Source organism: Fusarium redolens, assembly GCF_020744475.1.
Source record: "Fusarium redolens strain MPI-CAGE-AT-0023 chromosome Unknown BKA55scaffold_14, whole genome shotgun sequence".
Lineage (NCBI taxonomy): Eukaryota > Fungi > Ascomycota > Sordariomycetes > Hypocreales > Nectriaceae > Fusarium > Fusarium redolens.
In genome coordinates this window covers 79,570-93,813 of record NW_025763677.1, presented here as the reverse complement: position 1 = coordinate 93,813, position 14,244 = coordinate 79,570, and the positions used below count along the sequence as shown (strand labels likewise).

At 49.8% G+C, this 14,244-nt stretch overlaps 4 protein-coding genes across 4 annotated transcripts; 2 read left to right on the top strand and 2 right to left on the bottom strand.

Annotated features, from left to right (window-relative positions):
* Positions 1–1,233: 1,233 nt before the first annotated feature.
* Positions 1,234–2,842, top strand: BKA55DRAFT_596558 (transmembrane amino acid transporter protein-domain-containing protein; the record flags this gene model as incomplete). Its single annotated transcript, XM_046195965.1, has 5 exons — positions 1,234–1,359; positions 1,415–1,676; positions 1,731–1,915; positions 2,006–2,365; positions 2,420–2,842. 5 exons carry the CDS (start codon positions 1,234–1,236, stop codon positions 2,840–2,842), a joined length of 1,356 nt encoding a protein of 451 aa, XP_046045702.1.
* On the bottom strand, positions 2,655–4,392 carry BKA55DRAFT_741014 (uncharacterized protein). The gene is made up of 4 exons (XM_046201459.1): positions 4,261–4,392; positions 3,946–4,209; positions 3,598–3,665; positions 2,655–3,543 (listed from the first exon to the last, which is right to left on the bottom strand). Exons 1-4 carry the CDS (start codon positions 4,345–4,347, stop codon positions 3,129–3,131), a joined length of 834 nt encoding a protein of 277 aa, XP_046045701.1. The 5' UTR covers positions 4,348–4,392; the 3' UTR covers positions 2,655–3,128.
* A 1,489-nt stretch (positions 4,393–5,881) lies between these two features.
* BKA55DRAFT_542505 (uncharacterized protein) lies at positions 5,882–7,218 on the bottom strand (the record flags this gene model as incomplete). The annotated part of the gene is made up of 2 exons (XM_046190490.1): positions 5,882–6,906; positions 6,963–7,218. 2 exons carry the CDS (start codon positions 7,216–7,218, stop codon positions 5,882–5,884), a joined length of 1,281 nt encoding a protein of 426 aa, XP_046045700.1.
* Positions 7,219–9,890: 2,672 nt separating this feature from the next.
* BKA55DRAFT_475236 (uncharacterized protein) lies at positions 9,891–10,286 on the top strand (the record flags this gene model as incomplete). The annotated part of the gene is made up of 1 exon (XM_046186167.1): positions 9,891–10,286. A coding segment is annotated over one exon (396 nt), but the record flags the coding sequence as incomplete, so codon positions are not given.
* Between the last annotated feature and the right edge of the window lie 3,958 nt (positions 10,287–14,244).

Here is a 14,244-nt window from a genome sequence, read left to right as displayed (position 1 = left end):
ACCCCCTCCACTGACTGATTAAGGGAACGAGAGGGAGAAGACGTTTAGGCAGTTGGGTTCGCGTTGTTAAGTGACGCAGTGATAAGTGCATAAGATGAGTATGATTTAAAATAAATAAATGAATTAACTTAACAAGGTCTAAAATATGTTAAACATCTGCTAAATTAATAAAATAAGGGGCTTAATAGCTAAATATTTATTCTAATAGGTAAATACTCTCTCTTAAGAGCCTATAAAACTTTAATTTATACCCTGCCCTTTTCATCCTTATTACCCCAATTCGATACAACGTCGTCGACTTATCGAAGGCCATTCACATTCCCCTGATCTTGTTACGACACGACGTGCGCTTGGCCTCCAGATGGCGGCTGCCACGTGCGTCGGAGGAGCTGTCAGATAAGAATCACGCCTGAATTACAACGAACTTTAAGTGAGCCAACAGCAGAATCAGCTCCCAGGACTCGCTCTTGCGATTGTGACTGACCTATGGACCAGGCGATACCCTGATCCATCCGCAATATCGAATCCGACCTTCCTATCTTCCCGAAACAGAAGCAATCAGATCAGCAATCAGATTAGCATAAGAGGTTAAGGCGGGATAGCGCCGGCAAAACCTCCCGCTTTTGATGCTGCTGCGTTGCCTAAGCCGCGCCCCCGGAAGCGAGGCGAATTAATGCAAGATTGCCGAAAGCTTAAGATTGGTTATGAACGGAATCTGGCTGAAGTCCGCGGAGACTTTCCTCCTCTCCACCAAGCGTACGAGCCAAAGGAAGCCTCGCCCCCCTAAGGTCAGCCAGCGCCATTCCCCAACCGTTCTGGCGGAACTTTGCCCCGGTAACTTATGGTCCATTTTATGGCATGGGGTATTATGCGGGGGGGATAAGAACTGGGGAACAGAGGATAGTTACGCAACTTTGGGGTAGCTGTCCAACGTAACTGGGAGTCTTCCCCGCACTCCCTGACAAAACATGGTTGACTAATGGCGCTAACCATGTTTCATGGGTATGCCGGCTCATAAATCGAGAGCAAATCTGTCACAACAGCTACGAATAGGTGGATTCTAACTCGTGATCTTGCGCTAACGCCCCAGACTCAGACAGCAATCCGGGGTGGGCCCACCCAAAGACCAAGTATATAAACAATCTCCACCCTTCCCCAGGACAACCTTCTTAATCAGAGGCATTCCCCAGCTTCATGAAAGTCCACTACAATTGAACTCAGAACTTTGGCAACATGGCAAAAGAACTTAAGAGCTCGCCTCCCGACCTGCACGCCGATCATGCTGGTGGGATGGTGGAAGACGTCGAACACGACGCCGTCTTTGGAGAAATCACCGAAGGGGGCCCCAACTATCGCAATGTATGTAATCTGACCCCTTATTCCGGCTGTGTTCGCAATCTGACATATCATCTAGGTTGGTTGGATCGGCACAGCAGGCTTGATGATGAAGACTCAGATCGGTCTGGGTGTCTTGTCATTCCCATCTGTGTTCGATACACTTGGTATGATTCCCGGTGTGATTGTGCTCTGCACCATCGCCGGCATCACCACCTGGTCAGACTATATCGTCGGAATTTTCAAGCTTAACCATCGCCATATTTACGGCGTGGACGACGTTGGGCAACTGATATTTGGACGCACCGGGAAAGAACTGTTGGCTTTCGCCTTCATGGGTCGTGAGTATTTCCTAGAGTTAGCAGTGTCGGGCGTCTTTTGATAACCGTGATCAGAATACGTGATGACGGCCGGATCAGCCATGCTTAGTCTTTCGATTGGTCTCAACGCTCTCTCAGAGCACGGGGCCTGCACCGCGATTTTCGTCGCCGTCGCTTTCATTCTGGTTTTTGTTCTTTCCAGCATCCGCACACTCGGCCGCATTACTTGGCTCGCGATAATCGGTGTTGTCGCCATTATTGTTGCGGGTAAGTAAACGTATCCCTCTATTTGCCATTTTTACTAACAGTGTCCCAAAGTCTTCATTGTCACGATCGCCGTAGGCATCTAGGGCCGGTCTCCGACTGCCCCTCAAAATGTCGAATGGAAGTCTGACTACAAGCTCTTTGCCAACCCGACCTTCCCCCAGGCCATTTCGGCCGTCTCAAGTATCATTTTCGCGTACGCCGGTACGGGTGCATTTTTCCCTATCATCCCTGAGATGAGAAATCCTCGTCTCTACACCCGAGCCCTGGCACTCTGCCAAACGGTCGTTACTGTCATCTATTTGGTTGTCGGTATCATCGTCTACTACTACTGCGGATCCTATGTTGCCTCCCCTGCACTCGGATCCGCTGGAAAGATGATCAAGAAGGTCTCATATGGTATTGCCTTCCCTGGATTGCTCGTTAGCGGTGTCCTTCTCGCTCATGTAAGCCCCATCTTCTTACACCCTGTAGTGGGTATTGATTAAGTTTGATGTTAGGTATCAAGCAAATATATCTTCGTCCGTATGCTGCGTGGATCGAGACACCTTACGTCCAATTCACTCACTCACTGGGCTACATGGCTGGGCTGCAGCTTCGGTGTCTGCCTCGTCGCCTACATCCTCGCCAGCGCTATCCCCGTGTTCAACGGCATCGTGTCCCTGGCCGGAGCGCTCTTTGGCACCCTTCTATCATTCCAGCCCATGGGTTGCATGTGGCTGTATGACAACTGGAGTCGCGGTAAGGAGAACCCTACTATGCGCTGGCGTCTGATGGTCGGCTGGAGTATCTTTGTCATTGTTTCTGGTACTTTCCTGATGATTGCTGGTACCTATGGCGCCATTGTTGGTATCATTGATTCGTATAACGCTGATGGAGGGACGACTGCTTGGTCATGCGCCGATAACTCCAACTCTAGCTAGATTCTGCATGTCCGGAGACCTCTACTATCTTCTGTATTCAGTCTGTCCGTACCGTCTTTTTTCCCACCCGCCTGGGCTCCTGTCGCTGCAGTCCAGTGGCGGCGGTGAGGTTACCACAGGGAAGCGGAATTGGACCTATTCTTACTTTCGTTGATCGCAACCCAGCCTGGGTGATACTTTTTTGTTTCGTTCCACTCTGAACGTGCTACCCATCTGGCCACCTCAAGATCCGACATGTTCAGAAGGGACGAAGTGATCCATGTCCTCCCATGTGTATTCAAGCCCTTCAGTGCTGTCGATAATCCTTCGATTTGGTCTCGGCCGAGGAGCCAATCTCCGTCGTCCACAACACCGTCCCGGTAGTACCTCGCGGCACGTAATCGTATAAGCTCGCCACTTCCTCTACCGATTCCTCACCCTGGCTACGCGATGCGCCGGGGGACGTCCGGGCGGCGATGCCAAATAGCGCTAGGTCGTCGGCGTTGTCAAGGACGAGCAGCCATCGCGGCCCGCTTTCGATGCGCTCGCGAACGGCCATAAGCAACTTTTCGCCATCTAGATCATCCGCAACGCCTAACCTCCTCGCAATGGTCTTGTAATCCTGCGTGAACGTTGTCTCGTTAGCGGCCTGGACCCAGAAGACGGAGCAAGCGGGATCGCGGCATCGGCGGTAGGCATATTCGAGCGCCACCTGGGTTTTCCTTTTGGTGGTTTGTTAGACTGGAATAGCTACTGCAGGAGCATTATCGACGTACCCGGAGCCGCTGGGGCCGTAGAGAGCGGCGCTCTGGTATTCGGAGGTCGGCGGTACGAGGGTCTCGAGCTAGGCGAAGATGTGGGCGCGATCAGTGATATGCTCGTTGCGGGGGAGGGGCATCACGAGGTGGGATTTGGGAGGGCTGCCTGATCCCACACAACGTTAGACACAAAGAACTTCCGAGTAGGAACATAGAACTAACTCTTAGTATGAATATTCTTCACACGAATTACTATATACTCTCGACATTAGGACTCCACGTCGTCCTGCTCCTCTCATGCAGACTTCTTGGGCGGGATCGTACCAAATTCTGATCTCCTTTCGCTTAAAAGTAGTTACCGTCGACGTTTTTCTGCGTGCCTGCCCCGAAATTGTTATACTGGCGATTCCAGTCGCCGTACTGGTTGGCACCATTGGGGTTGCTCGAGAGTGGTGGATTCGCATGGCGTCTCTCGGCTGCGTCTGCGTCTCTGAGCCACCGTTGCAGCTCTCCACAAACAACCACAAGCCCAGGATCATTCGTACTGGCGAACTTGGTCATACCCATATTGTCGCTGTGGATTCCGATGGGAACATACCCAGGTAGAATCGCTGAATCTTGTGGCACAACCTGTTGCCGACCGTCAGCATTTGGGGACTAGCCTAACTTTGCCTGACTTACTAAACCAACTCCCGGCAAAGGCAGTTCCTCGTAGAAGCAACTAATCTCGATCGACGGCAGTCCTTCCGTGGCGCGTGCCTTGACCATGGTGTGAAAGCTGTCCTGGATCCGCGCAAGCACCTCAGAATCGCGTCTGGCTGCTTCTAGGTTGCTTAGGGCGGCTTTCGTCCAGCAAACCTCGACAGCGACATTTCTCAAGCCAGGTTTTGTCGATCGTTTCGGCTAGCCGCTTTTCTAGGCCCAACTCGTTACTCCATAATTTCCCCAAAGGCAACCTTAGCAGCCTCAATTTGGAGCTCCTCATAAGGGCTTTGAATTACGCAGACCAGATGAACGGCATTCATGATAAAATCAACACCTCAACTGGTTGCAAACGCTACCACCGGCAGAAATCATCCAAACTTGTGGCTACGCGGGACGGACTGTGGATCCTTTGCGCAACGACTGCTACGGGCGGCTGCTTTCACCGTCAGGCGAAACAAGCAGTGGGCTTTAAGATTCTGGTGATGTTAAACTCAGACCAAGTCTGCGTTGTTGTCTGTTAGTATAGATTGGATATAGATATCAGCCACTGGATGGAAAATCGTGAGTTTTCACTTGTCAATGCAGTTCAGACCGAGTCGCAAAGAACTGTGAATACTGTCACTCGTGCCAGCCTCTTCTCACCTCTCTCCTCACCTGCTTTACCAGGCACTTTCCACTTCCAACATGACAGAGCCCTGCGATTGACCTGGCGCAGCTGCATATCCCATTGCTCGGCAACCCTATTGGGCTCACAAACTGCGCCTAGTTACAGGGGGCCCTTTCAGGGTCGCGAGCGGAGAACGGTTGCGCCGACTCGACGGGTCTCCGTTGCGGTGGCGGGCGGGCGGGCTCGGCGTCGTTAGCCGATGGTCAGTGGGCGATGACATTTGAAAGGCGGGCTTCTGTCCCCATATGTCGAGCGTAATGCCGCCTCATTATGATATTATTTTTCTTACCTCTGGTGGCGTCTCGCTTACACAACCGCGTCCGTTCTGTTACGACGAATGCGTGATAACGGTGTTCCCCAGCACAGCCCAGCTGTTCCGCCGCCACAGCTACAGGAAAGCCATGATTAAGAGTTCCTTACGAGTGGCTGCTTTCAACGCCAGGGGAAACAAGCTATTGGAAATGCTAGTGATAGTAAGCTCAGGCCAAGTCTGTCTGTTGGATTGTGGTATCGGGTGCAAGACATGGGTGTCAACCACTGGATGAAAATCATGGGAAAGCGTTCACTTGTCGATGAAGTTCAAACCGAGTCGCGAACAGAGAAATAACATTTATCTTCAGGGAGTCTTGATGTCCTATCGAGCCAACCTAATGTCTGACCTCATCAACCCGTTTTGTTTAATTTAGTCAAATACCGGACTTGGATCGAGCCCTGGGAACGATGGGGAAGGGCACGCTGTATCTCGGCCCAAGAACGATCACCTTGTTTCATTCTGCGCACAGTATCATCCTCTTCTGACGTCCACCTGCCACCAGACGGCGTTGCAGTCGAAAGCAAAGCCTTAGGCGGTCCTCTGTCCTTCTTAGGATGCGTTACCGATCGGTCAGCATATGGTGGCTAACATGGCTCAAGGGTCTATTCAAACTGCAATTAAAATGTCGCCTTGTTGCCCTCGGTAATGCATTTTAATAAAACATTACTAAAAGGCCATTCCTTGAATCGAGCAAGAAACGTGCTGGCCTCGGAGGGGACTGGTCTTGCCTGTGATAGTGTTTGACTCTTAATGTCACATATAGACATTCGGCGACCTCTCGGCAACTCAGCGGTACGTCTTGTCGATCGTCTTTGGCGAGGGCTCCGAGCACTAGCAGGGGTACTGCGAACCGAGTTGTGGGGAGATTGAGATACCCTGCGACGCTTGCGACCATGCTGTTCTTCATCATCGGAATCGTCTCCAGAGCCATGTCCCCGAACTTCCGCAGGCGAAGGACAATAGTCCTCGTCACGCACGCATTCTAGAACGCCGAGGCCATCCTCACTGCCAGAGCCTTCAGTGTCTACATTGCTATCCTTGTCTTGCACTGTTTCATATGCATGTGAGGATCTGCGACGAGAACGGCGCTGGGACGGCAACTCCTGAGACGGGGGAGACACTCGGGCTCCGAATGGCGGTCCGGATCTAGCCTCCCTGGCCTCGGACTCGGCATCCCTGGACGCGCAGCTTGCGTCATCCGGGTCTTGTTCTCGATACGGTTCGGGTGAGTATCTTACGGGAGTTAGGGTACCGGCTTCAGGAATGCCATCATCGCATGAATTGCCCACAAACGCTTCGTTCTCCTGGAGTGGCGGCTGGGCTTCCTCCACGGGACTGGCAGTATGTGGATAGTGTGTGCATACTGAGGGGGGATCCGGAGGACTCTGGGCCTCCTGACAAGGCCCCTGGTCAGAGATAGCATCGGCTGTCATGATGCCCGGCTCGCTGCTGGCTCCGGTGGCAAGCTGTTGTTCGTCTGACACGCCCAGACGTGGCTGACTGTCGGGGCTCGTAGGCGAGATGTCGAAGCTGGCATCTATACAAGCCGCCGTGTCTCCAGCGGACGTGAAATTCGTCTGGCAAGGAGATCGCTGATTCGGTACAGGATCAGGAGGAGGGTCGGGACTATAACCTGTGATATCTATAGATAGGATGTCAGGGCCTACATCGGAAAGAATCACAGCGGGGAGAACTTACCCAGATAGTCCACAGTGCTGATCGTCGTTGTAGGTGTTGCGCGTGATTGTGAGTTGTCGAAATGTCGACCCTCATCGTCGTCCTCATCTTCTGTGACGCTTTCGTCGTCAGAAATCCAAATAGGGGTGTCCCTGGATTCTCCGGCAGCTGAGGATGCCTCTTCGTCGCACAGCGATGGAGCGACTGCTGGAGAAGCGGCGAAGGTGAGGCTTTGCTGCGGCTTCTGCTGCCTGGCATCAGAGGTTGTCGATGTCATGTTGGATTTGTCGTGGGTTTGGAAGTCAAAGGACAGGTCGAACCCTAGATGGATTCTGGTAGGGGCATCTAAGAGCTCCTGTTTGACCCTGTCCTTCTTATACTCGTGCATTTCATCCAACAGACGGCTTATCGATTGCCGAATCTATGGTATCTGGTCAGATAGTTGAGAGTGAAAATGCCAGGTAAGTTAGAAGAATATATTGCTAACAAAAGAAAAAGGAATATTGGTATTGATCAGCAGTCCTAGGCTCAGTTCTCGGATTACCCTGACTCTTGCATGCGGCATGGCGCTGTACTGCAATCGCCGTCGCTTAGGCCGTTCAGTTTTATTGGTTAACGGATCTGTATTAGCGCCTTTACTGCTCTCGAAAATCCTATGGGATCTACATTGGTCAATGGTGTTCGAGCTCGCGACGTCACATTCACATGCTTACAGAGGTGATCAGCTGCCGAACTCGTAGCCGCAGCGGCGAAGAACTTAGGCTGACCTTTCGCATCGCATAAACGACAGGCCTAGTAAGGGCTTAGCAAACTATTATTAGTATTAATCTTAATAAGAATAAAATCTATGGTGCTTAATCCAGCTCTTCCGGCCCTTAGAGCCTTTCTGATATAAGGACTCTTCCAGAATATATCATTTGTTCCTCTATACTGCTTACAGAAGATCTGTAATAGTAAGATAGTCCGGTAAAGGCACCCATATCGTCAGTTCGAACTGACTCGCCAAATCTCTTGGTGGGCGGAGAGGAGCCAAGGCGGAAGGTAGAGGCGAAGGAAGCATGATATCGTTGGATTCCATCGGGTTAGGCGTCGATCGGTAGGGAATGGTACGCATCGAGAAGAGGTAAGTCAACAGACGGGCACTGATGCGCTCGACAGCTTGGCAGATACGATCCTCAATTATGTATCGTGTATCATGCATCAAATATACTAATTGTTATTTTAAATCCATGGAATTGGATTTGTTTGTTTGATATAAGATCTTGGCATATTTGATCGGTATATTTTGCAGTTTGTTTGATTGCATTTGATTTGTTGGCAGCGCTAAAGCCAGCTCACCGGCGTCTACCGTCACACCCACGACAGCACCATTAGCTATGAAGAAGAACAAAGCAACACGATTCACTCAAACCCAACACAAGCTGTTGAATCAGTCACTTCGAAGCAATGGTACAAAGGTACATTTATGATGCTGCAAGGGGCCTTTGGATTCAATTAGCGGCTTCGAGCCAGTAGTCGATGGCCAATCCTAGCTTTGAGCCATTATGTAGTATAACCCTGTCTTCGGTCCATCTACCTCGCGTCATTTTCATTGTCTGTCCAATTCGTTCTGGGCATGGGAAGGAAGCAAATGCTGTACAAGGCTTTACACCTTTCGTGTTCGAAGATCCGAGGCGATCTCAAATCATCGTTAGATCTACAAGGCAGCAGTCAGCAATCTTTAAGGCACGAACACGATTACTAGGTGAAATGCGCAGATGCGTTAGCGACTGTACCTGTCGAGGGCCACAAGGGCACCAGCGCCATCCATTAGAGCCAGCGGAGCCAGCACAGATACAGGCGCGCTTCTCGACATCACCGCGAGCTTCGAGGGCGGGCTCGGGGTTAGTAGCGAGGAAATTCTTGATTTCGTCCACCTCGAATGGAGGACAGACCGACTGTGCGGACTTGGGAAGTCCAACCGCACAGCTGGAGGCGACGAGAGCGCTGAGAAGCCAAACGCACTTCATGTTGAGACAGACGAATGTGAGAAAGACAGATTGGCAAGAGGTGGTGACTTCGTATGAGCGATGGTGACAGAGTTGGGAAAGGTGTATGTTATGGGAAGGTGACGTGTTGTAGGCCGCAACTAGGGACGGCCTTAAATATATTTTGGAGGTGTATATGCTTGGAAGGCAAGAGTCGCAGTTACAACTCCTCTGAGTCAAGTCAGTTGCTACTGACTAAGGCCTTAGCCTAGATGGGAAACCTTACGGCATGCATATAATCCCATACTCGCAAATGAAGGTTGCGGACATTCCCATCCCAGTTGTTCTCAGCTCTATTGCTACCACAAGATGCTTCCGGGCCGATGAAGCGGCCGACAGCACCAATGATCAAGACGTGGGTAGGACGGAAAGCTCGCGATCGAGGTCAGCACTCGGACATCACTTCGTAATCCCTAGGGTTCGATATGAGCGACTTACAAGGACTAGATGATTACGGAGGGGTTGGTAATCCGTCGAAATGCTGGGGCCTGACAAGGCTTTCACGGTACTTCACCGCTAACACCGAGGGGCCTTATGGAGATAACGATGAAAATCGGGCATTGTGTGTAAGCATCAGTAACTAATGTCCTATCGGCTAGAGCAAGCCGTTGATTGTGGTAAATTGTAGTGTATCAATGTAGCGACCTCAGTAGCTCTGACAGTTTATTTATATCGTGACGCTATGCACCAGCTCGATACTACTGACGTCCTGCATAGAATCTTCGCTACTCAGTATCAAGGGAGCAACGTTATGATGAGCTGCCCCCTCGTTTCCTTCATTATAGTCTGCACATTTTGTATCGCCCTTCTCATCCCGTTGGGCGTCTCTGTCTACAGACCCATCCTTCATTCTTCCCATCTTGGCATTTCCCCTGAAGCGTTCATTGTATCTGGATATGGAGAGCAAAACGCGTCTCATTGCGGTCCTAATCGTGCCTCCGCTCTTGATAAAGGGTGTCGTTTTGACCCTATGAGCTTCTCCTGGCTTCCCGTCGCCTGTTACGACCAGGATCTAATTGACGATTTTCTTGACGCGGACGACTGGCGCTGGTATATGGACATGCATATGAGTAAGCAGGCCGACCGGGCCGGGGTGCTCACAGGTCAGCATGGGTCCCTCTATGTGACGCACAGATACCACATGTACCACTGTCTGTATATGTGGAGGAAACTACACCGGGCGATGGAGAGTGGCAGGCCCATTGATGGTTACATTCGCGACTACCACCACACAGTGCATTGTGGTGAAATGCTTCTATTGAACGACACCGCAGACCAGGACGTGGACTCCATCATCGTCACTAAATACCCTACTTGTTTAGGATGAGGTTAGATTATATGAAGAGTTGGTACTGGGAAGTGGCCTCCAGATACTTCGAAAACAACCTACCAAATCTACATTCATAATAATTCGGGTTCAATCATGTCGGAACTGCCGGTGTCGGTCGCAGTCTCCTCAAACCCCTAGTCCAGGCAGAGGAAGCACTAAAATGCCATCTATGCTCTTAGGAGGAACAAGCACTTCTTCTCGTGGCAAACAAAGCCTAAGAGGAGAATGTCGCCCAATATCTGACACTCGATTACTCAGCTACGGCTACCTCATCCGACCCAGCTATGATAAGGACCGGAAGCGCGGTCACCCACCAAATTTGCTATGAATCTGACTTGCAGTGTCGATCAAGTATTTGTCAATTTGTAGCGATGGTCGAGCTTTAGCAATTAGATAGGCGGAAGTATGAACTTTTTTTTATATGCCGGGGATATTAAAATGTTTAGGACTTGGTGAATCTTTTTATGAATTTGGACTCGAAGGACATGAAAACGGACGAAAGACTATCAGATGATAAAGTGCATCCAGCTCAATTTGATTCACCCGAGTTATCCTCGCGGGCAAAATGCTTTCCTGGCCGAAACACGCCCAGAAGCTGCAAGCCCCCCTCCGCCCTCAAACCATACCATCCAATAACGTGGTAAGACAAGAAGATGCGACCGAAACCGAGAAACCGATCACCAAGACCCCCTCTGGTTCAGAAAGAAACCAAAAAGGTTGCCACAAAGTACATTGTCTATGATGTAAGACAGAGTGACATGCTCTTCCATTGATACAGGAAAATGAGTTTACCAACAGTAGGCACTGGGAGCACCGAGTGATCGGCAGCACTTGACAAAGAGCCCGCTGTCAAGGCAGTTGGGAGAAACCCCGCCAGCGGAACACTGGAGCTGGAGGATCTCCCAAATTTCGTTGCGTTTTACCCATCTGGTGATGTTGACTCCTGTGATATTTCACGGTGCCGGACGCGCAACTGTGAGCAAATATCATACCTAGTGACACCATGATAAAAAGCCAAGAAATGATCGGGGTATATTACTAAGCCCAGGGCTCCAGCATCTGCCATGCAGAGTCGGAGCTGCTTACTGAAATAGTGTATGGATGGATACATTCGAGTGGTGACGATGGCCTCATTGCACATCCAAGCACCTACTCGTCATGGGTATGAGGGCCCATATTGTACGTCAGGGAATTCACAGTTGAGTGTCATATTTGAGCTAGACTAGATACTACATTGGGAAGAAGCAATTGTCAATGAATTGACACGGAATCACCAGCCATCTTTTCCAAGCTCTGTGTGGCGCTCTCACTTTCATCTAGTCCCCCTCGGCATGGACAAAGCGCACCCTTAATATCTCAGCCCGTTTTACCAGACTCTCTTGCATTAACTGGGTAAGCGTCTTTCGGGACACGGTCTGCACTTCTTGCGATCCAGAATCGCCTACTGGAGCACAGGACGTGCTGAGCTAAACTATCTACAATCGCTGCCGTACTGATCCTCGCTCAGGTCATCTGCAAGGCCTCTTGGAACGGAGCCGTATACATGCTCGAGCCTTTTCTCTACTCAACACTCCCAAAAGGCACCTCTCTACTCGTAGCCAGCCCTACAGTAGTTATCGGCGAGGCACGTCCTATAGGACATCAATACAGCTGATCTTAGCAGAGCTTCCCTCCAGCAGCGCCTCCATCTAGTTCATCCAGCATATCATCGGCACAAAGGCGCATTACTTCAAGAGGGCATCCCGTCAGCGGGAACACATCCCTCTCCAGCCAAGAATTCTCTTACACAGATAGATCTTTCCACACCCTGGGGCAGGAAATTCATGACCCCTAAGATCGCCAGTAGCTGCAACCTAGAACCGTGCATCCTTGGGGAAAACCCTCACAGGAGAAAAACCCAAGGCGGCCAGAACGCTGTTCTGTGGACAAGGCATTCGCCTCGTTCCACGATCTCCAGGTAAGCTCTATACCATTTCGACCCAGCGGTTATGTCTAGTCGTCTCAGCCAGTGAGACGAATCATCGAGGCCTGGTTATGTTCCGGGCGGCAGCCGAGGCTGCAAAGGAAAAGAGGTTCTCTGGGCAGTGTACGAACTGCAGAGGTCGGTTATGTAGCTTCCGAGCTGCAAAAAGGGCAGCGAGCCATTTGGGGCCCGTGCGTCGAGATAGGGGCCCAAGAAGTCAAGCAGCTGACGGCTGCTGGTATTGTTCGGGCAGCAAAAGCTGCCGAGGTCGGTCGAGGCAACGTAAAGCTGTAGGTGAGGGTGCGATGACCTCCAATGTCGAGCGATAGGATGCCGCGAATGTCGTCTGGGCAGCCAGGGCTGCAGAGGTCGGTCGTACGGGGAATCGAGGGCGCAGAGCCCGGATGTCGAGGGCTCGCGAAGCCGGAATGCCGAGGTAAAAAGAAGCCGCAAAAACCACGTAGGAAATAGCGCCCGAGGGCGATGTCAGGAGCTCGCGAAACTCATTGTCGTTGGGGACACTCGTCACGAAGAAAGGTCAACTCTCTGAATCCCTTTCTTCTGGTAGCTATTAGGGCCCCACAGCTGCACTTACTGATTTTGGCCTGTAAAATTTCTTTGCCCTAGCAGAGCGCTAACAGCGGGTGCCAAGGAAAACATTTTAAAGGAGAGAGTTTCCTCACCGAGATAATCGAGAATTGCTCGTATTATAGGGTAGTTTAGCCGCACCGATGCCAGCCTGTAAAGCAAAATGCTGGCGTTTTGGAATCGATACGAGAAGTCATATCGTGCTGCCGTACTTAATTGCATTAACATAATCCAAAATCTGGCGTGAGACTGACTGAGACTGACTGGGGTCCGAGTCAAAATCTTCGTATGGTTGAACACATGGATTCATTACGAACTCTCAGTTTTGCGAATCTGTAAATCCTTAAGTATATTAAATAATCTACTATTAGTCTACTCTGTAGTGCTTAAGAGTTTAATAATAGTAAGAAACCGGGTAATAGAGATATAGAGCAGATTGTGCCTGTAAGTAACCTACTAGAAGATGTCTTAGCTGACTTCACTCCGGCTGTAGAGCAAGTCGAAGTCTTTGACTTTTCGATGGTAGATTATACAGAATAACTTGACTACACCAGCTCGCTCGGCCTAGCCACAGACTTGCAACCTAACTCCAGTTTTAACTCTAACTTAATACCTTGTTTTTATAATGCAAACTCCTACTTTTAGGATTAGGGTTTGGATAGGGTTAGTATTAACTATCTAAGCTACTTTGCCCAAAGGTTTTTTTTAACTAAAAATATAGCTTATAAGATATAAGGAAAATAAAAGAGAGACCTAAGAGATAGAGAAAGTAGGGGAATAGCTAAGAAAGAATAAAAAGTAAATAACTAATAGAGAGATAAGAAAGAGGTAAAAAGAGAGATATAAGAATAAGAGAGAGAAGTGTTAGGGTTAGAGAGTTAGTATTTACTATCTAAGCTATTCGGCCTATGGGTTTTCCTCTAACTAAAGATATAGTTTAAAGAGAATAAAATAAAATAAGGAAGAAAGATAAAAAGAGAGATTTTCTTTAAAGATCCTCTTTGAGATCCTTATCTCTTAAAAGCTATTATAAGCTAAATATAAGAGAGAGCCTGCTTCCTACAGCTATAAGAGACTTAGAGTCGGCAAAAAGTGGTTTTATAAAAGGCACGACTCCAGGCCTCACACAGCCAAGGCAGCTAGCTTCTCCTAGCCCAGCCTGGTATTGTATCCATTGAGCAAGCTTAACCATCGCTACCTAAAAAGGCAACTAGGCGGCTAGCTCTAGTCTCCTTCCTCTCTTTTCCACTTACTGCTAGATTCTCTGCTAAGAAGGATAGAGCTAGATCGAAGAATAGGAGGCTCTTTTAAACCTCCAGCCTTATATAGCCTAGGTCTCTTCTTCCTAACCTCTAGCTCTTAGTAGGAGAGAGGGGACTGAAAGAGGTAAATAAG

Excerpts from the sequence above, each read along its gene's own strand:
- BKA55DRAFT_741014 (XM_046201459.1), bottom strand. The coding sequence starts at position 4,347 with ATGGTCAAGGCACGCGCCACGGAAGGACTGCCGTCGATCGAGATTAGT. Across the intron at positions 4,210-4,260 it reads CTTTGCCGGGAGTTGGTTTA|GTTGTGCCACAAGATTCAGC; the intron begins GTAAGTCAGGCA and ends GGTCGGCAACAG. Across the intron at positions 3,666-3,945 it reads GGGCAGGCACGCAGAAAAAC|CTCGAGACCCTCGTACCGCC; the intron begins GTCGACGGTAAC and ends ATCTTCGCCTAG.